The sequence below is a fragment of the Ochotona curzoniae genome, unplaced genomic scaffold (assembly GCF_017591425.1).
Source record: "Ochotona curzoniae isolate NIBS_2020 unplaced genomic scaffold, NIBS_Ocur_1.0 contig_3520, whole genome shotgun sequence".
In the NCBI taxonomy this organism is placed as follows: Eukaryota; Metazoa; Chordata; class Mammalia; order Lagomorpha; family Ochotonidae; genus Ochotona; species Ochotona curzoniae.
Genome location: NW_024465894.1, coordinates 7,870,768 through 7,896,124, shown reverse-complemented (window position 1 = coordinate 7,896,124; position 25,357 = coordinate 7,870,768). Strand labels below are relative to the sequence as shown.

At 53.4% G+C, this 25,357-nt stretch overlaps 1 protein-coding gene across 4 annotated transcripts; it reads left to right on the top strand.

Moving 5' to 3' along the window:
• The first annotated feature begins 376 nt into the window (after positions 1–376).
• Positions 377–25,081, top strand: L3MBTL1 (L3MBTL histone methyl-lysine binding protein 1). Of its 4 annotated transcripts, XM_040981452.1 has the most exons (21): positions 377–512; positions 744–970; positions 1,389–1,530; positions 1,768–1,912; positions 2,070–2,187; positions 2,780–2,873; positions 7,478–7,566; positions 8,365–8,469; positions 9,278–9,413; positions 9,701–9,792; positions 10,939–11,090; positions 11,508–11,584; positions 12,128–12,213; positions 12,399–12,509; positions 12,946–13,060; positions 13,815–13,914; positions 14,085–14,285; positions 14,393–14,442; positions 17,921–18,078; positions 18,545–18,607; positions 22,308–24,047. In XM_040981452.1, the coding sequence occupies exons 1-21, from the start codon at positions 377–379 to the stop codon at positions 22,440–22,442; spliced, it is 2,532 nt and encodes an 843-aa protein (XP_040837386.1). In that variant the 3' UTR covers positions 22,443–24,047. The 4 variants fall into 4 exon arrangements, with proteins under 4 accessions (XP_040837386.1, XP_040837387.1, XP_040837389.1 ...); XM_040981453.1 differs by lacking the exon at positions 18,545–18,607; XM_040981455.1 differs by lacking the exons at positions 377–512; positions 744–970 and having other exon boundaries at positions 1,340–1,530; positions 14,070–14,285.
• Positions 25,082–25,357: the final 276 nt, after the last annotated feature.

Sequence of the window (25,357 nt, the reverse complement as noted above, 5' to 3'; positions counted from 1 at the left end):
GTCAACAAAGAAGTGAACTTGGTGTTGGTCTGGGCTCTGTTATGAGATTACTGGCTTCATCCTGTTCCCAGGAGTCACTTGTGCATGTCACACTACGGAGTGCCCTCACACCTCCATCATGCATGACTTGACAGACTAGAACAAGTACAGAGTGTGACTCCAGCCTTCTCCTCCCACCCCCAGCAGTGACCTGGGTGGAGCCAGGAGCCAGATCAAGTTACCCTACTCCCCTCTGTGCTGAAGCCTTTGCAGGTTACTGGCCTAAGGTGGCCAACTCCTCTCCAGGAAGCCCCTCCCTGTCCTATTGCCCTCGCCCTTATAGCAAAGGTCCTCTTCTGATCAGCCTGGGGATTGCTCAGCTTGTAGGCTTTTCGAAATGGAGGGGCCGGCTGAAATGGAGATGCTGAGGACACTGAAGGGGTCTTCCACAGGGGAAGTCAGCGTGCATCTGGTGGCCAGTGACAGCCCAGGCTCTGGTCCTCACCTGCCCACAACGGCCTTCATTATTCCAGGTGGGTTAAGCAGGGGGTTGGGTGGGAAGGTCATTTCCAAACCTGCTCAAGCTGATGTGGACAGTACAGCGGGGAGATGATGACACTCTTCATTTGACCTCAGCCAAAAGGCAGAACAGAGATGACGCTTTTTATCGTCCTAGGATAACTCACGTCTACCTACCAATTCGTGTACGGCACGACTGAGGCAGCGTCCCCAGGCTTACCTGTGTTGTGTCTATCTGTTCTCAGCCAGTTCGGCCACACTTGGCCTGCCCAGCAGTACCCCGGATGTGTCCTGCTTTCCTCGGGAGTCAATCCATGTGGGTGCCCCAGAACGGGTGTCCACCAATGAACCCGTCATGGCCACCGTTTTGCCCCAGCTAACCACTGTGCCAGCGGGCAGCTCTAGTGCTACCACAGTGCGACTCTTGGAGTGGACAGAGACCGCAGCCCCGCCCCCTGGGAGCAGTGTGCGGGTCAGTAGGGATTGGTCAGGTCATAAAATCCGGTGAGGAGGAGGGACCTAGGGGCGGGGTCTGAGGCCGACCGAATGGGGGGCGGGGAATGGGGAGGACGCTGGCTGGCTGAGATGTTAGTCCCTGAGGGTGGGGCTTGGATTGAGGGATTTTAGGGATATGGTTTGCGTTGAAACACTAGGATATCCCAGCTCTGGGGGTGTGGCTTGCAATGAGGCCTCCTGGCACTGGGCCTGCAGGTGCTTGGGGGCGTGGCTCTGGGGTAGGAGGCATGGCGAGTATGGCTTCCTTGGATGGAGGCTTGAGGCCTGGTAGGGACCTGAGCTGGCATGAAATGGTGAGACGGCGACCATATTGCTCCGAGTAGGATCGAGGACTGGCACAGGGGTCGCCATCCTCAGATCCTCCCTCGCTCCAGTTCCGGATAAGTGAATACGCGGCCATCAACATGGTGGAAACGGAGCAGCCACCAAACCCCCAGCCGCGGCAAGAAGGCGTGGCCAAATACGAAGATGGCGGGCCTCCGGCCAGAGGTGGCGATGCGGGCACCCAACAGCCCGGTAGGAGCCCCCGCTCCCCAGGCCCTGCGCGGGCGCTGTGTGGACGCTGTGTGGGTGGCGCGTGAGGCCGGCGCTCCCCAGGCGCCTCGGCTGGGGGCGTGGCCACAGGTGTTGCACGGATTGGTTCTGAGATGGAGGACGCCAAGGGAGGCTGTCCAGTGCGGAGAGCCGACCCTGGTGGAACCTGAGGGTGGCTGAGAAGGGGTGGGAAGCCTGAGGCCCAGTTGGCCCCCACAGAAACCCTCCCCCAGGACACTCCGGAAGATCCCTTGCAGGACACCGCAGATGGCTCCTGTCCGTGCCAGGCCTGTGGGCCTCAGCACCGTGCCGGTCCAAATCCCGGTTCCAGCAACAATGGCTGCCCTCCGCTGTTCCAGGAGCGGTAAGGGTCTGTAGCCATACTTGCTCTGTCTCTAGGCTTCCCAAACCCCATCCTGTTGCGAGCCTGGGTACTGCGCGCCTGCGCAGCCCGGGTGGGGGAGGGGAGGGTAGGTCTCGCCATAGATTGCCCTCCCCCTCCCTCTATCCCCCCGCCCCAGGTCAGTCATAGTGGAAAACTCCTCAAGCTGCGCCAGCGCTGAGCTCTTCAAGCCCATGAAGAAGAGGAAGCGCAGGGAATACCAGAGCCCATCGGAGGAGTCGGAGCCAGAGGCCATGGTAGGAAGAGGGAAAGGGGAGGCTAGAGCCTGCATCTCAATCCCCACCATACCCTCCCTCAATGCACATCATAGGACTGGGTCAGAAAAAAAAACACCCACTCGTCCTATTTTGGGCACCCATTGCAAGGCAACTACTGAACCAGGTTGGGAGGAGATGAATGCACCATTCCCCAGGTTTTCTGAGCTCCCATCTTAATCAAGTGTTAGGATTAAGACACATTCAAATGAATGAGCTCCAAAGGTAGGTGTGTGAGCAGGTGGGAAACCCTTAGTGGGGTGCAGGAGCCAGGCCTAGGGGATCACAGGGCTCTAGCTGTAGAAGCTGGAAGTCGGAGCGTGAAGATTCTCATGGGCAGGTAAAATGAGCCCAGAGCAGGCCCCAGCTCCTCGCCGTGAGGCAGTCTGTCTGTTAGGTCCAGAGGGAGTAGTCTGTCTGCAGGAGCTGGGTTCCTGCTGTCGTTTTAGCACAGATTCCACCTGTTTGGGGCAGAGCGCTCTGTGGCTAGGGAGCCAAGCGAGGGCCGGGAGTGGGGGCTGGACTTCACTCTAACCCACAAGAACAGGAAGCTGGGATTGGCTCTCTTTTACAGGAGAAGCAAGAAGAAAAGGATCCTGAAGGAAGACCCACCACTAGCACCCCAGAGAGTGAGAAATGGAGCAGCAGCCAGCCTGGAGTGGCGGCCTGTGGGTATATGTTTGTGTGACTCTGGGAGTGTGGGTTAGGTTGTGTTGGAGGAACGTGGGTCAGGGTGGATAAAAGAGAGGCACTGAGGGGTTATTCCTAGTTTGTACATTAGTATATGTGTGTATGTTCTTGGGGTTTCTATTATGCATTTGATTTTTTCCAAAGATTATTTATTTGAGCCAATGCTGTGGCATAACAGGTAAAGCCATTGCCTATGGCACTGGAATCCCCTATGGCCACCACTGTGAGTTCCAACAGAAGGTGACCAGAGGCCTCTGTACCCACTCTGGAGACCCAGAACAAACTCCCAGCTAGCCCTGGCCCTTGCCACCATTTGGGGAATGAATCAGTGAATGGAAGATTACTCTGTTTCTCTTGCCTTTCAAATAAATGATTAAATCTTTTTATTTATTTATTTATTCATTTTTATTGGAAAGGCGAATACACAGAGGAGAGACAGAGAGGAAGATCTTCCGTCCCATGATTCACTCCCCAAGTGAGCGCAATGGTCGATGCTATGCTGATCCGAAGCCAGGAACCTCTTCCGGGTCTCCCACGCGGGTGCAGGGTCCCAAAGCTTTGGGCCGTCCTCGACTGCCTTCCCGGGCCACAGGCAGGGAGCTGGAAGGGAAGCTGGGCTGCCGGGATTAGAACCGGCGCCCATATGGGATCCCGAGCGTGCAAGGGGAGGACCTTAACCACTGTGCTATTACATCGGGCCCGATTAAATCTTTTTAAAAAAGACTATGGGCCCAGCATGATGGCTCAATGGCTAAATCTTCACCTTGCATGCACCAGGATCCCATGTGGACACTGGTTTGTGTCCAGGCTGCTCCACTTCCCATCCAGCTCTCTGCTTAAGGCCTGGGAAAGCAGATGGAGAATGGCTCAAGAGTTCGGAACCCTGTACTTGTGTGTGAAACCTGGAGTTACAGAGAGAGGGAGAAGCAGAGAGAGATCTTCCAACAACTGGTTCACTTCCCAGATGGCCCTATTTATTTATTTGTTTGTTTTAAAGATTTACTTACTTTTATTGGAAAGGCAAATATACAGAGACAAGAAGAGAACAAGACAAAGATCTTCTGTCTGCTGGTTCACTCCACAAGTGGCCACAGTGGTAGGAACTGAGCTGACCTGAAGCCAGGAGTCAGGAGCTTCCCCAGGTTTCCTATGTGAATGTGGGGTCCCAAGGCATTGGCCATTCTTTACTGCTTTCCAAGGCTATAAGCAGGGAGGTGGATGGGAAGTGGAGCAGCCAGGAGATGAACCGGTACCCATATGGGATCTGGGTGTACTTGGAGGTAAAGGGTTAGCCAGTTGAGCCAATGTGCTGACCCCATCAGCCCCATTTATTTGCTTTCTGTTATCCCATTGTGAGTAAGCCCCTCTAGTAGGGAGGTCATGCCTCAGTATCTGGTGTCTGCAGTAGGCTCTACTGGCACCATGTGGTATAGCCAAAATATGGTGGAGACAATCCTGCATTAGTCATGATTCTAATCTATCTGGGCCTCCATTCTGACCTTTCAATTCTAAGAAAAATGAGGTGGAGGTTATTCATAGTCGGCCCATCCCTTCACCACATTCCCATGTGACTCCTGCCAGCCGTAGCTAAGTAACTTGTGTCACACTTGGGATCACCCAGATGATGTGTAGCCGTTTATTCAGTGCCTTTTCCCTTTAAGACTTCAACTTCAACAGAAGGGTTTCATCCGGTTTGTCAATCTTTAGAGCCTGGTGTGGAGTATGTTTTCAATATGCTTATGCAGTTGATGAATGAATGAGCAGTTTCTATGCTGGTGGTTCCTCCTACAGGATGGCTAAGTCACAGGAGTTTCTCCTCCGGAACATGAACTGCAATATGAGGTTAGACTTTAGAGAACATCCTGCTTGATAAACCTCAAGCTAGTCAGAAGAGCCCAGCCTGTGTCCAGAGCTTAGGGCATTGTACTGACTCTTCCGACATCTGCCCATCACAGCCAAACCAAATTTTCATGGTTGTGTTTTCCTAAGGCAGTCACTTCAGAACTCAAAGGCCCAGCTCTCTGATTTGTGGTCTCTTCAGATTTTTTAAAGATTTATTGGTTAATTTTATTGGAAAGTCAGAATTACTAAGAGACAGAGAGAAAGATCTTCCATCTGCTGTTTCATTCCCCAAGTAGCCGCAACAGCTGGAGCTGAGCTAATCCAAAGCCAAGAGCCTCCTCTGGGTCTCCCACACAAGTGCAGGGTCCCAAGGCTTTGGACTATCCTCTGCTGCTCTCCCAGGCCACAAGCAAGCAGTTGGTAGGGAAGAGAAGCAGCTGGGTTATAAACCAACACCCATATGGGATCCCAGCATGTAGAAGGCGAGGACTTTAAGCCGCCAGGCTACTGCATCAGGCCTGGTCTCTTCAGATTTACACACAGGAAATTCTGTATCCAAAGTAGAGATGCTGCTTGAGACATCATCATCATCATCTTCTTCTTCTTCTTCTTTTGAAAGGCAGAGTTATACAGAAAAGGGGAAAATGTTATTGATCTTTCCATCTGTTGTGTCTCCCTGCCCCTTGCCGATGACTTCAATGGCTGGGACTGTGCCAGACCAAAGCCAGGAGTCCAAGGCTTCTTTTAGGTCTCCACATGGATGCAGGACTCCAAATAATTGGGCCATATTCCAGTATTTCCAAGGTTCATTAGTGGGCAGCAGGATTGGAATGGAGCAGCTGGCTCTTGAACCAGCACCCATATGGGTTGCCAGCACCACAGGTGGCAGCTTAACCTGATGCTCCACAATGTTGGCCCAGACACCTACAACTAAAGTGCAACTTTAGGGGTCAGGCACAATAGCTGGATAGATAAATCATCAGCTTGCAAGTGCCAGGATCCTATATGGGCGCTTGTTTATGTCCTGGCTGCTCTACTTCCCATCCAACTCCCTGCTTGTGGCCTGGGAAAGCAGTCAGGGATGACCCAAAGTCTTGGGACCCTGCACCAAGTGGAAGACCTAGAAGAAGCACCTGGCTCCTAACTTTGGATCAACTCAGCTCTGGCCTTTGCAGCTACTTGAGGAGTAAACCAGTGGATGAAAGATCTTTCTCTCTGACTGTCCTCTCCACAAATCTGATCTGCTTTTCCAATAAATACAATAAGATAGTGGCAGATAGTGGGAGACCTGTTTTAAGTTACAGGAAAGATTCCTGGTTATCACAAAGACTTACTGGTCAGGCCTCTTTTCCCTGGATCATGAGTTTGCTCATCAGAAAAGGGGGCTATAACCCTTGCTCTCACCTCAGGGTATTGGGAGGACTAGCAGAGATTAGGTATATGATGTAGAGGTCTCCAAGGCATCTCTGTACTCTTCAGTTTCCTGTGCGGGACAAGGCACAGAGGGAGTGCCGCTATATGGTAAAACAAAGTGGCTTATGATGAGAAGCTACAGACAGTGCACTTGCTACAGCTAACGACTGGTCAGAATATCAAGATAGCATAATCCAACGGAGGGATGTGGCAGTGTCAGGGGCTGATGAGTTCAGATGACGATGGACAGAGTACTGGTCAGAAGCATCTACTGTGAAATTGGGGTGTTAGAGTTTGGCCATGTCGGAGTGTGGCTAAAGGGAGAGGAACTCAGGGCTAATGTTCCTGGGAGCTGCAGAGGTGCCTCAAGATGAGATACTGAGCAAGTAGTTAGCCCATTACTTTATGGTATGGTTGGGAAGAGCAGGGGTTGGGGGAGAATGTCGCCCAGGGAGGCTGTGGTCATTGCAGTGACAGTCTGGGAAAGTGAAGTGTTATGCATGATGAGTTGGGAGTCATGCTGCTCTTCTCTGAGTAGAGAACTGGAGGGCTTTCTGAGCACATCTGTCAGTGATGTTTCCTAAGGGGCAGTTCAGGGCAGAGGAGGGTGAAGGAGACACACTGGGGCCTGTAGGTCGGGGTGCTGGCTGGTTCAGGGTTCTAGAGCTTAATGGCATCACTGGTTAATTGATGATCAGAGTAATTGCTTTGGCCTCACTGGGCAGGGTAGTTGGCTTCCCAAGGCTTGCCTCGGTGACTGAGGAAATGTAGTTGGCTGCAGGACAAATAACTTCCAGCCACTTAGGTGGCGACTAAGGGAAAAGGCATTGTGCTTAGTGACAAAGGACTTGAAGGTCGAATGATGCAGGATAGTGTCCAAGAGAGCCAGGGCCTTTGGACACAGGCCAGACTTGGTAAAGACTCAGGAGAACAGAAATGCTGTGTTTGGGGTGGAAGAATGGACTTCCTCATTTTTGTGTTTCTCCTTCTTTGACTTCATTTCTCCTCTTTTCTTTTCCTTCCTTATAAGCTTAGGTGGTACCATGATTAAGTTCTCTGGCTCAGGACTTGTCATACCTCAGCTGTCCAGGCTAGGGTCCCTCTGGGGCAGAGACTCCATGACTTCCATTAATTGCTACATTACCCAAAGGACCTCTGCTGACTGGGACTTTGGGGCGGGGGAGAGCTGGGCAGAACAAGGTCAAGGCTCATGTGTCCTGGCTGGTGGGGCCAGAGGGTTTATTTGGGAGATCAAGGCCAACTTTGGCCAGGCAAAACTGAGACAAGTCCTGCCATAGGAGCCGACCCATCTGTCTGTTTCTCACAGCATCAGGTGAGAAGAAGGAAGAGTGGACGTGGGACTCCTACCTAGAGGAACAGAAGGCTGTCACTGCCCCAGTCAGCCTCTTCCAAGACGTGAGTTGGACTGTTTCCTCCTGGGAAGTCTTATCTTCCCAATCCAGGGATTCACCAACATACTCTAACCTAGTATTTTCTGTGTCCATCAGTCCTCAGCAAACTGGCAGAATGAAAGATAGGAGGGAACTAAATAGGAGTCCTGGGTAGAAAAGGACCCACAGGGAAGGAGAGCAAGAGCAGTGGGACTTGGGCTCAGCTATGCCTGGGCGGGAGGACTCAGGCTCAGCTGTGCCTGGGCCTACAGACTTCTGAACGTTGCTGTCTGCAGTTCAGCCCTGACCTTCCCATGGCTTGGGCAAGAGGGAGCCTTGAGTTTAGCCTCCTTTTTTTAATTTATTTTATTTACTTGAAAGCAAGGGTTAGAGAGGGAAGAAAGGTTCTTCCATCTGCTGGTTCATTCCTCGAAAAGCTACAATAGGTAGAGTTGGGCTGAGCTGAATCCAGGAGCTTCTTCCGGATTTCCCATATGGGTACAAGGGCCCAAAGTATTGGGCCATCCTCTGCTGTTTCCCAGGCACATTATCAGCATGCTGGATTGGAAGTGGAACAGCTGGGACTTGAACTGGCACCTACATGGGATGCCAGCAGCTGAACCTACTGAATCAGCACCAGCTCCAGCCCCCATTTTTTCAAGGGACCTACAAGCTATTTTAACTCTGCAATAAGGATCCCCAAACACATTGTCCCTTTGGTAATACCAGGCAGGTGGGCCTAAAGACAGCTCCTTTACCAAGCCCACCAGGCAAGGATAAGGCCACATGGAAGCTGGGTCCTCTCCATTGTGTGCATTGGCAGTCCCAGACAGTCCCTCCTAACAAGAATGGCTTCAAAATGGGCATGAAGCTGGAAGGCATTGACCCTCAACACCCGTCCATGTACTTCATCCTCACTGTGGCCGAGGTGAGCTGGGGTTGGTATCTCCCTTCTGATGTCTGTCGGTGTGGGGTGATGGAGCCCATTGGGGGATGCGGGTGAACACAACCTTATCTTGGAAAGCATAGAGTCTAGTGGCTGCTTAGTTGGAACCCACACAATGCTTATTTATTTATTTATTTATTTATTTATTTATTTTTAAAATGGCAGCAAACAAAAGTGTTATGGGAGTGTGATGTCACTGAGGGATTAAGGAGCTGAGAGCTGGGGATATTGACATGAGTCATCAAGGTTCTTTTCCTCTGGAGACCCATGGTTGTATGTATAGTCAGCCAGCGACATGTCAGGGGCCTGGCGACAGCTGTGAGCAGAGAGGCGCAGGGAGGGAGCTCTGGGTTCAGCTTGAGGGAGCAGGAGGAGCAGAGAAGAAGGGTCTCCTTTGCTGCATACTGCGAGATGGGTTGTGGATGAGGAGGGAATTGCAGGCAGAAGCAGCCAAGTATGCTGGGACCATAGGACACAGAATAGGCCATCGTGTCCCAGGCATCGCTACCAGTGCAGCAAGGCCAGAGCAGTGAGGAAAAGCAGCCAAAGGAGGGCCCATCAGGGAGCCTGAGCAAGCCCTGTGGTAGTTGAGGCTGCAAAGGCACAAGTGTCCTACAGCTCACTTACCTTGCACATAGGTCTTGGGGCTTGTACATCACGGTCCTTGCTGCAGGATGGGACAGCGTGGGGCAGAGTCAGGATGGGAGGACACCAGGGAGTGACAGGTTGAGGGGCGGGACGCCGCTATCTGCGGGCACTGGAGCCCCTGTGATTCCTCTCACGGGACCAGGTGTGTGGCTACCGCCTACGGCTGCACTTTGATGGGTACTCTGAGTGCCATGACTTCTGGGTCAATGCCAATTCCCCTGACATTCACCCTGCTGGCTGGTTTGAGAAGACAGGGCACAAGCTGCAGCCTCCCAAAGGTAAGTCAGGCTGGGTTGGTCCTGGTGAGCTAGGGCGATCTCAGAGCCCTGCTACCCCTGGTTCCAAAGCCAGCCCCTCTTCATTGCATCCCGGGACTCTATCCTGGGCCAAGTTGGCTTCTGCTGACCCAGATCGTGTCCTGCTTCTGCAAGGGGCCCCTGGGCAGGTTCTTGAGGGTTGCGGGCTCCTCTGGCCTCCCCAGTCCTGCTGCTTCAGCGTGGTGTGCCTTTGCTGCGGCCCAGCCTCTGCACAGTGCTCTGTTCGTCCCCCCCACCGAGGGGCCTAGGTTACAAGGAGGAGGAGTTCAGCTGGAGCCAGTACCTGCGCAGCACCAGAGCTCAGGCTGCCCCCAAGCACCTGTTTGTGAGCCAGAGCCACGTGAGTGCCCCTGCGTCCAGCAGCTGGCCCTGGGGAGCTCCTCCTCTGGTGCTCTCAGCCACGTCTGTCTCTCTGGTCACAGGGGAGGGGCACAGCTGGCCAGGGCCAAGGGCCAGAGTGGGGAGGCTGTTCCTTCCTGTTATAGTCCAATTTCCCTTTCCAGAAATGAGACTGAATGTTTTATAAAGAAATGAGACTTATTTTGCTCACATTTTTGGAAGCTGCAAAGTTGGGTGGTCCATCTGTCGGGGGCTCTAGTGAGGGTCTCACAGCAGATGGCATCAGGAGGCTGGAAGTACCATCACTCAGAGAGGGGAGACCACAGGGATTCGGGGCCAGGCTCAGAGCTTTACAGCAACCTGCCCTTGAGGGAACTTATGGAGGGTCCTGCAAGGACTGCATTCATCCCCCAATGACTTCAGTATCTCCTGCTCTCCGGTTCTGCCACCTCTCACCCTCACCACACTGGCAACACAGGGAACCTCTGTGCAGAACATTACCGCCATAGCAAAGGGCCGAATTCCCTTGGTCTGTGGGCTCTACCATGCTGTCCACATAGGGACAGTTACTCCCCAAGTCCAGCCTCAGGTTCCCAGGTGACAGGGGAGGAGAGGGCAAGCAGACTTTACGGTCACACAGCTTACAGTCCTTCTCCCACCATTGGCTAGCATTCTGTTCTAATGCAGATCTCACAGATTGCAGTAAAGAGGAAGGGGGGGATGACACCTTTTGAAGCTTATGCCAGGACATGGCAGAAGACCAGTTAGCACTGGCTCTTCCCAGCTCTCTGCCACTCACATCATCACTTCTTTCCCTGTCATCCACTGCCACACTTGGCCTGGCCAGGTAGGGGAGACTTGAGCTCAGCTCAGCTTTCCAGATGCTTTGGGTGGATATACAGCCTTCTGCTGCAAGTACAGCCACTTCCTAGTACACCTGGGAAACAAGACATCCCTGAATGGCTCAGAGCTTGGGTCATGATTCTGCCTTGGAGGGACCCTCGATCCCAGCCTGTTTCTACCTCCCCGCGCTTGCCCAGGTCCCAGGAAGGCCCCTTAGAGAACCTATTCTTGATTGGCCAGCGGGCTCTGGGCTAGCACTAGTTTGCCTGGCCCTGGCCGTGGCAGCCCCTCTTCTTGCTCCTAGAGTCCCCCACCCCTGGGCTTCCAGGTGGGCATGAAGCTGGAGGCTGTCGACCGTATGAACCCATCTCTCGTCTGCGTGGCCAGCGTGACCGACGTGGTGGATAGCCGCTTCCTGGTGCACTTTGACAACTGGGACGATACTTATGACTACTGGTAGTAGGCGGGTCTGGACTTGGTGTGGGGTGAGGGGGGCATGCTGTGTGTGGGTGTCACGGGGAGCAGACACTCATACATCTCAGGGACCAGGTAACTGCACTCAGTCCAGTCCTGCCATTCACATCTTGGTGCAGGGTAGGGGATTCCTGACTTGCCATGCATCTGAGCTGTAGCTCAGTGTTAATTGTATCATCTCAAAATATCATGGTGAAAATGAACAAAGCCCCGTGGTTCATACCCCTGAGACATAATGATGGTGCAGAGTTTTTCGTGAATGCTGCGATTTTCCGACCTTGTCATCAGCTGTCTCTCCCTCGTAGCATGAGGATGAACCCTGGAGCTGTGCTGCTGGAGGATGGCCGGCTCAGGGCCTTGGAGTTTCTCTTGGCACAGTGACATATTCTTGGGTTTCAGGTGTGATCCCAGCAGCCCCTACATCCATCCAGTGGGCTGGTGCCAGAAGCAAGGAAAGCCCCTCACCCCTCCACAAGGTGATCCTGGGGCCTGAACAAGTGTCCTTGCCTGGGGCCTGACTGTACCTCCCTGCCCCCAGTCCCTTCCCAGGGCCTCATTAGCTGGCTGTTTAGGATCCAGGTGACAGGTGAGGGGACAGATAAATTCTGGAACCCCAGCCTCTTAGCCCAGGAGTTAAGAGCCCCTTTGATTTTAGGAGGATTCTGGCAGACCCTGACTCTACTAAAGTTGAGAGGAGGAAGCCAGATGAGCCCCTCAGCAAGGGAGCAGGGAGTGCAAAGCAGAGCATGTGTCCTTCCCTGGGCATCATCCTGGCCACAGCACCATGGAGGTGCAATGAACAGGACCATGGCTGACGCAGCCAGAATCCCGGGATGCCCTGTGAGATATGGGGGTGGGGCTGTGTTTGGCTCACACTTGGCACCCAACCACCCAAGGAGCCTGTAGATACACTTGTGTGGTAGGGGGGAAGGTGGAGATGTCCCTTCCTTTTCCTGCCTGGGGACAGAGCACTCCCCCAGTGCACCTAGGAAGCTGTTCCTTCTCTCCTTCTCCTCCAGATTACCCAGACCCTGACAGCTTCTGCTGGGAGAAATACCTAGAGGAAACTGGGACTTCCGCTGTGCCTGCGTGGGCATTCAAGGTGGTGAGTCTGTGCTCTTTGCTTCGGAGTTGAGCCCAAGAAGACATGAAGCCAGCCAGGGTGGGCCTTGGTCTTCTCCCTTTTTCTGGAGGAAGCAGAGGGGAGGTCACAGATTCCCTAGGCATAGCACCTGTGCTCATTGCTGAGCTGGGCCCTGGCCTAAAGGCAACTGTTCCCCCGCCACACAGCGACCACCTCACAGCTTCCTGGTCAACATGAAGCTGGAGGCCGTGGACCGCAGGAACCCAGCCCTGATTCGTGTGGCCAGCGTGGAGGATGTGGAGGACCATCGGATAAAGGTGGCCCCGGGACCTAGCGCTGGGGGAGTGGACAGGCCAGGTGGGCAGGGGTGAAATAGACTGCTTAGAGGTCCAGGGTATGGTGTGACACAGACAAGGCTGAAGATTCTTAACTTAGCTGGACTTAACTTCTGTGGGCTTGGGCAGGTCATTTCCCTCTGAGCTTTTATCTTCTCTGTAAAGTGGGCCTAATCCTCCCTGACCCTCCTGTGGATTGAACATGAGGTGCTAATCACGTCATGAGGAAGCCCCTGGGATTGTGCTGACCATGACTAGGCATCGTGTGATTGGTCTCTCGGATCTCCCTCCTATCCAGAATCTTGCTTCTGACAGGCCCCAGGGTTGGATGGGGAGAGGCTCCTGGAGCCAGGAGGGCCTCCCAGCCATGCTGAGCTCTGCAAGGGACTGCTGACCTCCAGGGGCATTCCCTCCACAGCTCCACTTTGACGGTTGGAGTCACGGCTATGACTTCTGGATCGATGCTGACCACCCAGATATCCACCCCGCGGGCTGGTGCTCCCAGACGGGACATCCTCTGCAGCCCCCACTCCGTGCGTACCCCCAAGGGCATGCTGGCCCTTGCCCTGCCACCTGCAGCCCCTCTGTCCTACCCCGTGCCCAGATCTGACACAGGGCTCCGAGGTCCACAGTGAGCTCCAGGTTCCCCCACTGTTGCGCCTCAGGACCGTGGCATGCTAAGCAATGCTGTAGTGAGGTGTGGAGGGGGAAGCTTGTATGAGAGTGGAGGAAGTTGTCAGGTACCCAGAGTCCTCTCAGCTGTGGTAGAGCCACATGTAAGCATGTACATGTCTGTGGAGGCAACACTGGCCTCCTGCAAGGGCAGGAGTTGGAGGACAGGTCTGCCTCCTTGCCCCACTCTCCCTATGAGGACTCTGGCCCCCCTGTTTCCTTGCTGCTACCATGCAGCTAGCTGATCCTTCTCAGACGCCTGTCTCCAACCATGGGCAGAGCATCAAAAAGGTTACCCTACTCTCAAGGGTGAAGAGAGGGAAAGGGATGGAGGAGAATGCGGCTCTGCCTGCTGTGCCCATACCTTCCCCTAAGGGAGAAGACCTGAGACTGAGGGTCCCGCCTGGGGGTTCCAGTGAAGTGCATGAGAGCCAAGACTCCCTCCTCTGCTGAGGGGGCCCATGTCCAGTAGCAGGACGTGGTGGCACAGCCTGGTGGAGGGCCCTGTGCTTGGAGAACTGGCTCTGCCCACCCCCTGGAAGCCATCCCTTCCTCCCCGTGGGCCCCTCTCCCCTCCCCAAGGACCCAGAGCTCACTGTTCTGCTTCTCTTCCAGGGCCCAGAGAGCCCAGCTCCGCCTCCCCTGGGGGCTGCCCCCCTCTCAGCTATAGGAGTCCGCCTCACACCAGGACCTCCAAATACAGCTTTCACCACCGGTGAGCGAGGCTCCTGCTGGCAGACGCTCGGGCGTGGGTTAGTGCGGGTTTCACGTACAGCCCGGTGTGGGCCACCAGGGGTGACCTGGACATTCTCCAGGTGTGGCCAGGGCCGGGGAGGGCTCAGTGGGGTTAGGTGGATCCAATCAACTCAGATCTTCTCTCTGCAGAAAGTGCCCCACTCCTGGGTGTGATGGCTCAGGCCATGTCACAGGCAAGTTCACGGCTCACCATTGCCTCTCGGGCTGCCCACTGGCAGAGAGGAACCAGAGCCGACTGAAGGCAGAGCTATCAGACACGGAGGCCTCGGCCCGCAAGCGCAGCCTCTCCAGCTTGTCCCCGAGGAAGAAGCCTCGCCACCCCGGTGGCCGGTGCGGAGCCCAGGAAGGCGGGGCCAGAACTTTCAGGCTGTGGGCCTCATGTCCTCCCCAGGCAGGGCACAGATCGCCTGCCACAGGCTTGCTTCCTCTCTCTGCAGGATCGGACGCCCTCCAAAGTTTCAGAAGATTCCACAAGAGGATTTCCAGTGTAAGTCCCCTCTCTTCCTCCTGCTGCTCCCGAGGGTCCTCGGCAGGTGGCCCGGCCTGTGGGGCAGCACGCCTGGGATGCTCTGAGCACCAAAAGTGGGTGGGAAATTGTCCCTTGGAGATACTCTGGGGGCACAGAGCAGTAGCAGGAGCGCAGCAAGGGGCTTTGAGGGACCTTGGGCTCCAGGCCTGCTTCCCCAGGGCTTGGCTCTGAGTCTGTGGATAAAGCACAGACCCTCTCCGAGCCTCTGTTTCTTCTCCGGCCCTGCTGTTTGCCGGATCCAGTCTGCCTGGGAAGGAGGCCATGGCTGTCACTTCCTAGCTGTGTGACCTTGAGTAAGTCGCTTGCCATCTCTGAGCCACAGTTTCTCCACTTGAAAACTGAGTAAAACCTGCCTCCTGAGTGTCACCACCTGAGAAAATAGTGGTTACCGCTGCACCTGCTGTCAGACAGGTGCTGTGCCTTCTGACACTAATGGTCTACTCTTATTTTTTTTTAAAGATTTATTTATTTTTGTTGGAAAGTCAGACATACAGGTAGGAGGAAAAACAGAGAGAAAGATCCTCTCTCTGCTGATTCACTCCCCAAATAGCCACAATGGCCGGAGCTGAATCGATTCAAAGGCAGGAGCCGGGAGCCTCCCCTAGGTCTCCTACATGGTTGCAGGGTCCCAAGGTTTTGGGCTATCCTTGACTGCTTTCCTAGGCCACAAACAGGGAGCTGGATGAGAAGAGATTAGGTGCCACTGAGATTAGAACCAGCAGCCACATGGGATCCTGGCATGTTCAAGGCTAGGACTTTAGGCACTAGGCTATGGCACCAGGCCCAAGTCTCCACTCCTATCAGGCGCCTGGAGGTCTATGTGAGGCGAGCAGTGTGAGGCTCAGAGGGTAAATTAACAGGCCCAAGATGATTCACTGTGTGAAGGACTGATCTGACATTGAAACTTGGATCCAACTTCTACTACCTGCTGCTGGTGTGTTGGGGAGAAAAGCACCTAACCCAAACCTCAATTCACCTCTCAGTCCGCTTGGCATTTGTTGGCACAGGTTGCTATCACAAAATACTATAAATGGGCCCAGTGCAGAGGCCTAATGACTTGCCTTGAACACGGCAGTATCCCATATGGGCATCGGTTCTAACCCCAGCAGCTCCTCTTTCCATCCAGCTCCTTGCCTATGGCCTAGGAAACTAATCAAAGATGGCCCAAAGCTTTGGGACCCTGCACCCATGTGGGAGACCTGGAAGAAGTTCCTGGCTCCTGGCTTCGGTTTGGCGCATTACCAGCCGTTATGGCCACTTGGAGAGTGAATCATTGGACAGAAGATCTTCCTCTTTGTCTCTCCTCCTCTATATATATCTGACTTTCCAATGAAAATAAATAAATCTTTAAAAAGATACTATAAACCGGGTTTGGTTCATTGCAGAGTTTCTGGGCAGGACCCAAGCACTCTGGTTCTTTAGGATCTGCCCTGAGACCTAGGCAATGTGAGTGACTATGGAACACGGTCATCAGAAAACACAGCCCCGAAGTAGTCAGGTGGCCTGTTACGGGCTGTGAGACCTTGGGCAGAGCATGCATTGCCGGGGGCGGGGAGGGGTAGCAGGTCGGAGCCCAGTGCCCCCACATAAGTGAAGTGCTTAGCTGGTACAGTGCCACTGCTGTCACTGGTCCAGGTCTTAGCCGGCTTCTCTTGGTGGAGCTGGAGGGCAACTCTTGCAGCTTCAGACCTAAGGATGAAGGCATGGACTTGAGAGGCTGTCACTGCAATGTCCCTGTTGTCACTGATCGGCCTCTGCTGTAGGGCCAAGGCATGCCCACAAGAGGGCACCTGTCCACTGTGTAGAATTCTTGAGAAGTCCTTCTAGGAGATGAAACTGTAGCCCAGAGAGAGGAAGGATGAGGCTTTGGCCTCCAGGTACTTCAAGGACAGAGACTGTGTGTCCACCAGCTCACAGAAAGCATGCTGGTCACTCTGGGTTTTGTCCTGGGGAGACTCTCCCACATCTGTCCTTAGGCTTTGCTGCTGAGCTGCCCCACTCATTGGCTTCTGGCCAGGACAGTTCCTGCTCTTTAGGTCCCAGAGTGTCCACTGTTGGAAGGAACCAGGACAGCCTTTTCTGACCTAGTGCTAGGTAGATAAGGCCACAGAATTGCCCATGACAGCTCCTGGCTCGAGCTCTGGAGGAGAAAGAAAAGGACGGAGGAGGTTCCTTGGCAATCGTGATGTATCCTCCAGACTCCCATCCAGGATCTGGGCAGGACCAGATGCAGGGTTTTAAAGAGGGAGCACTGCATGGTTAGGAAACCAAGCCTGTGGCAGGTGAATGATGTTGCTATAGGGAGGGCTGTCACAGAAGATGTTGAATGTGTCCCAGGTGGATGACAAAGGGGGCTGGATGGCAGTACAGAGGAAGCAGCTCTTGGTGATACTGCAGTGGAGCTGTTGGGGCATGGGCAGGCACCATGGCATGGGGCTTTAAGCAGAATCTCAAAGGAGAATGGCATCAACAGGGCTCCTGATGAAACCAGAGAGGCTCAGGCTGAAGTCAGGAAAGAGGGCAGAACGCTCTGTGAGGGACAGGGCATGGCCTTGTAGAAGCAGACACTGCAGGTGTATTCTTGAGCACCTAGGATTTGTGCCATGCAAATCAAGGCAGTTTTCCTAGACATGGGAGGCTGGACAAGCCCTGTGGAGAGTACTCAGGCTGCCCAAGGCCACCCGTGGCTAGGGTCAGGCTGGTGAAGGCCAAGTAACGATGCCAACTGCAGTGGCCAGGAGCTCCTTGGAGCCTCTGTGAGGCAGAGGCCTGGCATGATCAGGAAGTAAAGTCATGAGTGATATGGGTCACGGGCTGCCCTCTAGTACTAGAGGAATGGTACTGGTATGCAGATGCCACTGAAGACCAAGCCTGTGGGCACAATAGGGAAGAAGAGCTGGGGCGTGGCACCATGACAGCAGCCTGCAGAGTGGGCTATGGACTGGTTGAGGCAACTTGGATTCTGAATCAGAACCACTCCAGCTTGGAGAGAGTTGACTGAACTTAGAAGGACTTAGGGAAAGGAGGGCAGACAGAAGGGACCTCTTCCATCATGGCTGAGCTTGGTTGGGCATTAGGAACTGTTGAGGCATAAAATGCCAAGCAGACACCAGATGCAAGCATCCTTGTGGGCCCCAAGTGATACAACCTCAGACTGAGAGTTCGCTCCAGATGAGTGGCCTGTAGGGCTGCCAGGATGGACCCACTTTACCAAGTCAGAAGTCAAGGGACACAAATGAAGGCCAGCTCTTGGTTCCTTGTGTTCAGCTCTTGTGTTCAAGGGACACAAATGAAGGCCATAAAGGCCAGCTCTTGGTTCCTCCAGGCTCTTGGGAGGTTCCACAGGGTCCTTATGCTTGGCCAGACCCCCAAATAAAGAGAATGCAGGACCAGATGGGTCCTTGGTACCAACCCACCAACCTCTTTTTGCTTGCAGCACTCACTCCAGATGCAGTACACCAGTCCCTCTTCATGTCGGCCCTATCAGCCCACCCGGACCGCTCACTGTCCATGTGCTGGGAGCAGCACTGCAAGCTCCTGCCGGGAGTGGCGGGCATCTCGGCCTCGACCGTCGCCAAGTGGACCATCGAGGAGGTGAGGAGCGAGCGTCCTTTCCTCTTCTTCCTCCTGCTTCCTCTGCCCTCTTGCCAGCTTCTGGCAGGATGTTCACAGGAGCCCTGCTCAGCATGGTTGGGATTGGGCCCAGGACTCCTCCCAAATCTACCTCCTGCTCATCCCTGTTTTCCACAGTTCCTTCTAGCTGTGTGCCTGGGGCTAACAGAGACACTGTCCTCTGATAGGCCCCCATTAGGGGAGGTGGTGCTGTGCTGCTTTGTCCCTGGCAGTCCAGTGGGAAAGTCAGACTTTTGCCATGTGCTTTGGGAGCAAGGAGAATGCTCTTTTACACACCCCAGCCCAGAGCTACACCTGCCCCACTGCCCTCTCACCCCTGCCCAGGCTGCTGAGAAGCAGCAATGCTGAAACTGAGACCACATGGGCCAGCTGCACACATGCTCTGAAGTGCCAGCCCCTCTTCAGTGTGGCTCCATTGGTTCCCCAGGTCTTCGGCTTCGTTCAGACCCTAACAGGCTGTGAGGACCAAGCACGCCTCTTTAAAGATGAGGTAAGGTGCAAGTGCGGAGTGGGAGCCCGAGGTCACCATGTTCTCGGGGTGGCAGGAAACCGGTGTCCCTCACTAGCACTGTTGCTGCCCAGCCAGTCACAGAGACCCACATCTCAGGGGAAAAAAATCTGGCCTGGACTACGGCCTGGTGTTGTGGGGCGGGGTCATGTGTTCTGTGTCATCTTAAGGAAGGACACATCTTGGAGACAGGATCCTTTCACTCGTCTGCACTATGCCTATCTCCTCTTTGACAAACTTACCTGCACCTGTCAATAGGTTGAAGTAAACTTTGAATGGCATAGGTAGTATTTACTGCAAGGATCCTAACATACACTCAAAGTGAAGAGCCAGTTGCATATGAAAATAAGCAGCCATGAGTTGTAGATAAAGAATGCCAGCTGGGGAGTCTGGGTTGAAGTCCCAGGTCCACAAGCTGGCCCTTGTCTACCTGAGTCTTCCTGTCTGCAAAGTGGAGATAAAGTGGTTTGATCAGGAGTGCCCTACAGGGCCACTATAAGCCCTGGAAATGGTGAATGAGTCATTGTACTAGAATGTCTAGTGTAATGATGTCACTAATATTTGTGTGTATATATACAGCAGCAATCCTGTTGAGTAACTTGTAAATCATCACTATTTTTGAATGCCTGATACAGTGAGGGCAATAAATGCTAGTTTAAGAAGAGACAGAGATCTTCCATCGACTTGTTGGTTCACTCTCCAGGTATCCATAAAGGCCAGCACTGACCCTAGCCAAGGCCAGGAGATGAGAATTTGGCACAGGTCTTCCACAAGGGTGGCAGAGACCCAAACACTCTGCCATCTTTGATTGCTTTTCCAAGGCCATCAGCAGGGAGCTAGATGGAAGTGGAGCAGCCAGCACAAAAGCCAGCACCATGTGGGATGGATGACGACTTTACCTGCTATGCTGCAACACCAGGCCCATGTGACTTAGATTTATGTATTTATCCTCCTGAACAATACAGGTGCCCTCCTTGGTATCCCCTCAACCTTGAGAAGTGTGATCTCCACTGCCCACAGCTGCCCACTCCAGGTCAGGTGGTCCTAAAAAGTCACCCATTCCAAGTGCTGGCCTGTGGTCTCAACCGTGGTGGTCACTTGGGCAAGGTCTTTTGCCTCCCTGCCTCAGCTTCCTCATTTGTAGAAGGGGTAAGACCTATACCACTTCCTAAGGTTGCCATGAGGATTAAATGTGTTAATGAGTGATGAGTGACTAAGGGCAGTGCCTGCATGTAAGAAATATTGCAAACCATTTTCTTTCTTTTTTTTTTTTTTAAAGATTTATTTTATTTTTATTGGAAAGGTGGATATACAGAGAGGAGAGACAGAGAGGAAGATCTTCCCTCTGATGATTCACTCCCCAAGTGAGCACGACAGCCTTGCTGCGCCAATCCGAAGCCAGGAGCCTCTTCCGGGTCTTCCATGCGGGCGCAGAGTCCCAAAACTTTGGGCTATCCTCGACTGCTTTCCCAGGCAACAGGCAGGGAGCTGGATGGGAAGCGGGGCTGCCAGGATTAAAACTGGCGCCCATATGGGATCCCGGGGCGTGCAAGGCGAGGACCTTAACCACTGCGCCACCTCGCCGGGCCCTGTAAACCGTTTTCTACTGTAATTCCTGAGCAGCAGGTGTTGGAGGATGGCACTTCCTCGGCCCTGCACGGCCACACTCCTCAGCGCTCATTCTCTCTCTCATTCTCTCTTTTTGAACATTTATTTCTTTGTATTGGAAAGACAGAATTTTTACAGAGAAAGGAGAGATAGAGAAAGATCTTTCATCTGCTGGTTTATTCACCAAATGGCCACAACAGCCAGAGCTGAGATGGTCCAAAGCTGGCAGCCAGGAGGATGTAATTTTAGGTAGATTATAGACATAATAATATTTTTCCTCTGGATACATTAAGGCTAAAGATTTTCTGGAGCAACTGTGTGCCCTGGAATTTAACATGCGCATGTTTCACATCCGAGGTATCATGACTGCCTCCAGCTTCTGACTCCAGCTTTCTGCTCACACACCCCGGGAGGCAGTAGTAATAACACTCTGAGAAACCCGGATTAAGTTCCCAGCTCCTGGCTTTAGCTCCCAGCCCACCCCTGACTATCTCTGGCATTTAGGAAGTGAACTAGCAGATGGAACTTTGTCTTTGAATCTGTTTGTTTCTCTTTCTCTATCTCCCTGTGTCTCTGAAACAAAGAAACATTTCTAAAAACAGTACCTGCGGGCAGTGCCGTGTTCAGGCTAATCCTCTGCTCGCAGGCGCCAGCATCCCTTATAGGAGCCAGTTCATGTCCCAGTGCTCCACTTTACATCCAGTTCCCTGTTTGTGACCTGGAAAAGCAGTGGAGGATGGTCCAGGTCCTTGGGACCTTGCACCCATATGGGAAACCCAGAAGAGTCTCCTGGATTCTGATTGGCTCAGCTCCAGCCATTGAGACCGTTTGGGGAATGAACCAGGAGATGAAATATCTTTCTCTCAGTCTTTCCTTCTCTCTGGAAATATGCCTTCCCAGTAAAAACAATAAATCTTTTAAAATAAATAAATAAAATAAAAAACAACCGCTAAGAATTTTCTATTATCCCCTACTGTGATCCATCTAACAAATTGACAGTAACTCCTTTGTATAATCGAGTCCAGTGACCAAGTCTATATACACATTTCCTCAGTTTCCTTAGAGTATTTGGTAGTTTTTGAGCCAGGAACTAAGCTAGGCCCTCTTTGTTGGTTTCACTTGTTAGATCTCTTAATTATCTTCTATTCTGGAACAGTCCCTCTCATTTTTTTCCCCCTACAGTATTCTAAGATGTCTTATGGAATGCCTCCTGGGTTTTGTCTCATCACTTCATTGTAGTGACACTTAACTGATTCTTGTAATTACCAGAAACTGGCAGTTTGGTCCAGAACCTCAGTCAGCTTCAGGTCAGCTTGGTCTGTCTGGTTTTGGCCAGAAAGACTCATGGGTAATACCGTGGCGTCACTCCAGAACACACATGGTATTTGACTTGTTATTGACACTAAGATTGAACAGAGTTCACGTGGAAACAAGAGCAGCAACTTTCAGGTTTGGTTTGTTCGGTATATTTTTTTGGTCATTTAGTTGGTTTTCGGGATTTTGAAGACTTGAATCATCCTTGCTGATGCAGAGGTTCTTGAGGAAGCCTCTGTCGGGACTAGAGGGGTTGGTGAGTCGGTGGACAATGGCAAGGCCAGCTTCCTGGGAGTGCAACACTGCGGTCAACCTGTGCCTGGCCTGGAGGATCCCATGCTTGGGCCCCTGCTCAGGTGTCACTCTCATGAAATCCTGAATAAGGTCTGCATATGGAACTCTGCATTTTGTTTTGTGCTGCGCCCCCCACAGCAGCATCTTGAAGCCACTGGTCACAGGTACTTGAGAGACTGTTTAAAAATGCAAATGCTGACACGTTGATCAGCAGAGAGAGAAGGGGGAATCCAGTGGCTGTCTTTCTTTCCTTCTCCGTCCCCATTGCTGTCTCCTTTTTTCCTTCCTTCCTCCTTTTCCTTTCTCCTGCTCCCCTTTCTCTTCCTGCCCCCCTCCCCACATATTCCTCACTCCCATTTTCTTTCTTCCCACCCTACCCCCAACACACATCCTCACGGCCCCGATCCCCCTTCCCCGTGGCCCTCTCCACCTTCTCCGCTTTCCACTTCCCTCTCCCATCCCTCAGATGATTGACGGCGAGGCCTTCCTTTTGCTGACACAGGCGGACATTGTGAAGATCATGAGCGTCAAGCTGGGCCCAGCCTTGAAGATCTATAACGCCATTCTCATGTTCAAAAACGCCGATGACACCTTAAAGTGACTGGCCCAGGGCCGGGGCCTCTTGCAGCTTTCGCTGGGCCTCCAGCTCCAGCTGATGCTTCTGTCCCCACTTGCATTCCTCCTGTCTCCATCTGTGCCCATTCTCTCTGTCTGACAAGGGCTATTCCCTCCTAGAAAATGCATGGAGCCTAGGGGCTCTGGGGAAAGTGGAGTCCCAAAGCTCATTAGCCACCAGGCACAGTAGGCGGGATGTGACTGGGCTGGGGGCGTCACTGATGGGGCAGGTTGGACGGCCCTGGCCTAGACAATCTCCCCTCCCCAGCCAACTTATCTGGTCGCCAAAGCGACTTTTTCTCAGTAGTACAGAAGAGTGAGGAGCGACAGAAGTCTAATTTGAGGTCCTTGTCCCCACGTGACATCCCCAGACTGCCGTTCTACACTCCCTTCCTGCCACCAGCACATTGGCTCTTGAAGGCAGCATCTTCCCTAGGGCCCCCAACCCTTTCTGCTGGCTTTGCTACCCTCGTTTGGCCTGCTTTCCTGGGCAGGGTCCCCATCCAAGGCCTAGGCAGCCCCACTGGCCTTCCCCGTTAGGTGTGTGGGCCTCAGAAAGTTGTCCTGGGATCCACTGGGAATCTGCGACTACCTTCCTCTCCTTTAGCTTGGAAGTGGAGGACACTAGGGCCTATATGCCTTCTTGAATGTGTCCCATTCTGACCCACTTGGCATCATGGTGGCCCATTCCTTGTTCCTTCATAGGGAAGGCAATGAGCACTGGGGTGCGGCCAGCAGAAGCGAAGTCTCCACTGACGTTCTCCACACGACCATCTGTGTTGGGCCTGGTAGTATCCCTGGTAGGAGGCCAGCCAAAGGGTCTGTTAGTCCATCCCAGGTCTCTTCCCAGAGGGGCAGCTTGGTGGATATATGAGCACCTTAGGCTTGGCACGGCACCAAGCAGATGTCAGCCAAAGTTTTACTCATGGGGTGAAGGCCGTGAGCCATCAGGGCCTCTTTGCCATGAGAATGTAGCACCATGTCTGGCACACTCCTCCCCTGTGACGTCACCTTCCACCTGCTCCTTACATCTTTGTTAAACACTTAACTCTCAAGGAGTGTTACAAAGGCCAGTTAAGGTTCTGGCTGAGAAGGTGGACTCTGATCTTTGAACTTTCCAGGTCCCCGAAGCCCTCCCACTCCATAAGTCTTGCACTGCCACCTGGAGCCCTGTGGGGCATCTGGGATTTCCGCTCCCTGTTTGAATGGGGACCTAGCCTCCTCCCAGCCACTGCCAAACTGCCTCCTCTGGAGGGCCAGAGGCCCTGCAGGAGCCAAGCTTCCCTGCCCCCAGGTGCTGAGAGGAACCTGCAGGGTGTGGGGCAGGGGCCTTCCCCAAGGCCCTTTTCTCTCAGTGGTGTGTGTGTGCGTGTGCACTGTGTGTACGTGTATGTGTGTGTAGGGCACTCTCAGCAGTGTTTGATAGGGTGCTCAGCGTTGTGAAACGTCAAGGGCTATTGTTGTTCAAGTACAAAGCTTTATTTTTTTTTTCCCCTTAGAAGCGGGACACCCAGTGCTCTGCTGCTTTCCTGCCACGGCCCCAGGCAAAGGCCTACCCCTGTCCCCTGGGTGAGGACAGCCGTGCAGCTCCCCCTGCTGACCTCTGTTGCAGCTCCAAGCACAACTGTCCAGGCAGGGCACCAGGCAAACCCATCCATGGGGTGGGGCCTGGGTGGAGAAGAAATGCAGTGCCCTGTGGCCCAGGCCCCTCTCTCTCATCTCAGTCCACCTGGGTTGTGGCAAAACTCATCAGCCACTGGTCCCCCACCTGCTCCTGCACTGCTCACGGGTTTGTGGGGTGTTCATAGCTGCTGTGGGGCACCAATGAGTTTCTAAGGAGAGAGGCGAGGGTGACTTTGCCGAGCAGGTCTGCCAGCCTTGTAATACTTGCCTCTGTGAACGATTGGGTGGTCCAAAGGCCTTGGAGAAAGAGACTCTTGAGCTGCAGAGCCTCAGCGCTGTCCGCAAGTGCTGAAAGCAAGTGCTTGGTGGCCAGAAGGCTGCCTTCTGCTCACCTCGCTGCCCCCGCCCCTCGCCACTCTGAACCCAGCTGAGATCCTGGCCCCTTGTCATGGGAACACAGCAGTGGAGCCAGCAGTGGCCGCCCAGGCACCCTGTATCTATAGCAGTGGGTATCACACAATGGCCTGTGCAGGCTCGCTCAGCCTCGCCCAGCCCTGGCCTGGGGCAGGGAGGACCTTTCCATGCGGTCTCTGAGGCAAAGGGAATGAACCCATAGTTTGCAAATGAAGCCTTCTTGCACCTGGGTGGCATTGTTTCTGTACTTGCCTTTTGTGCATGTGTGTTCGCGTGTGCGTGAGCTTTCAGAGAATCTGCTAGTGTCAGCTGAAGCTACTCCAGAGGGAGAACAAGTTGCAGGAAATGTGATGTGATCTGTCCGTGTGCTGAAAACATCGTAAATAAACGTGAGCAACCGGGTGACATTCAGTGGAGTCTGTTTCATTCTCCTTTGGAAACAGACAGAAAACATAAAACAAGCAGTAGCCAAGAGACTGTCTAGTTTCTCTTGCCATGAATTAAGGATCCCAATGAACCCGACTTATGTTAAAGGTAAGAAACAAAAAACATACTCCAGCAGGCAGATCGCTTCCAAGTGCCAGCAATAGGAAGCCCAAGCGTAGGTATGGGGATGCCTTCTAAACTGTCAAAGAGACAAAACTGCACACAAAGCCTCTGATTTTTAAAGGAGCATCATCCTTTAGGCTTGGCAAGGTCAACCCGAACAGTTAGAATGTTCTGTGCCTCCCAGAAGTCTCTAAGCAGGCAGGAAGGTTCAGCATTGCCAGCTGTGATCGCCGCAGCCTGTCCCTACAGACCTTTGCCTGCAGCCCCTGCAGATGACCCAGGCGAGACTGCACACTGCCAGCCCTCTGAGAGCCC